At 66.0% G+C, this 618-nt stretch overlaps 1 protein-coding gene across 1 annotated transcript in view; it reads left to right on the forward strand.

Moving 5' to 3' along the window:
* The window catches only part of GRAP (GRB2-related adaptor protein), a 5,653-nt gene that overhangs the window by 4,797 nt on the left and 238 nt on the right, over window positions 1-618 (forward strand). Inside the window, exon 5 of the mRNA XM_010134744.1 lies at window positions 530-610. Within this exon, the coding sequence (XP_010133046.1) occupies window positions 530-610 (81 nt within the window). The remainder of the gene's footprint in view (window positions 1-529; window positions 611-618) is intronic.

The raw sequence follows: 618 nt of genomic DNA on the forward strand, positions 1-618 counted from the left end.
TGGGACCACGGGTCAGCAGCACTGCCATGGTCTTGCTTTGCCCCAGACTGTGCTCACCGGGAGGCCACACAGGCAGCGCTGTGGGGAAGGTGACAGTGTGGAGAAATGCCACCGGCGCCGCTTGGCACAGGGCAGGACACAGGAGCTTGGCTCAGGCCCATGCCACCGTCCCTTGGGACAGGGGGGCTGCCCAGGGTGGGTGGCAGAGCCTGACCAGCTTGGGACAGGGTGCAGGAGAGCTCCAGCAAAGCCAAGCCCAGGTGAAACTGGGCCCTAGAAGCTGGGCTGGGGGTGGCTCTGGCACCCAGAGGGACCAGGAAGGACCCGGGAAGGCGAGGGGTGCCTGCTGCCTCTGAGGGCAGGGGACCCCTGGGCACCCATCTCTGTGCTCTGCCCTCCCAAGCCTGGTCGTCACACGTGGTGGCTTGGCCTCCCCATCAGGAAGGGGACTCAGGCAGCCCCGTGGAGAGGGGCTGGTGGACAGGGTCACCTCTGCCCCCACCAACCCCTGCCCTCGACTTTCCTCCAGGGGAGGAGACCCAAATTCGTTAAAGCCCAGTTCGATTTCTCGGCCCAGGAGAGCTCCCAGCTGCCGTTCCTCCGCGGGGACATCATCGA

This window comes from Buceros rhinoceros, unplaced genomic scaffold, assembly GCF_000710305.1.
Source record: "Buceros rhinoceros silvestris isolate BGI_N320 unplaced genomic scaffold, ASM71030v1 scaffold28374, whole genome shotgun sequence".
In the NCBI taxonomy this organism is placed as follows: domain Eukaryota; kingdom Metazoa; phylum Chordata; class Aves; order Bucerotiformes; family Bucerotidae; genus Buceros; species Buceros rhinoceros.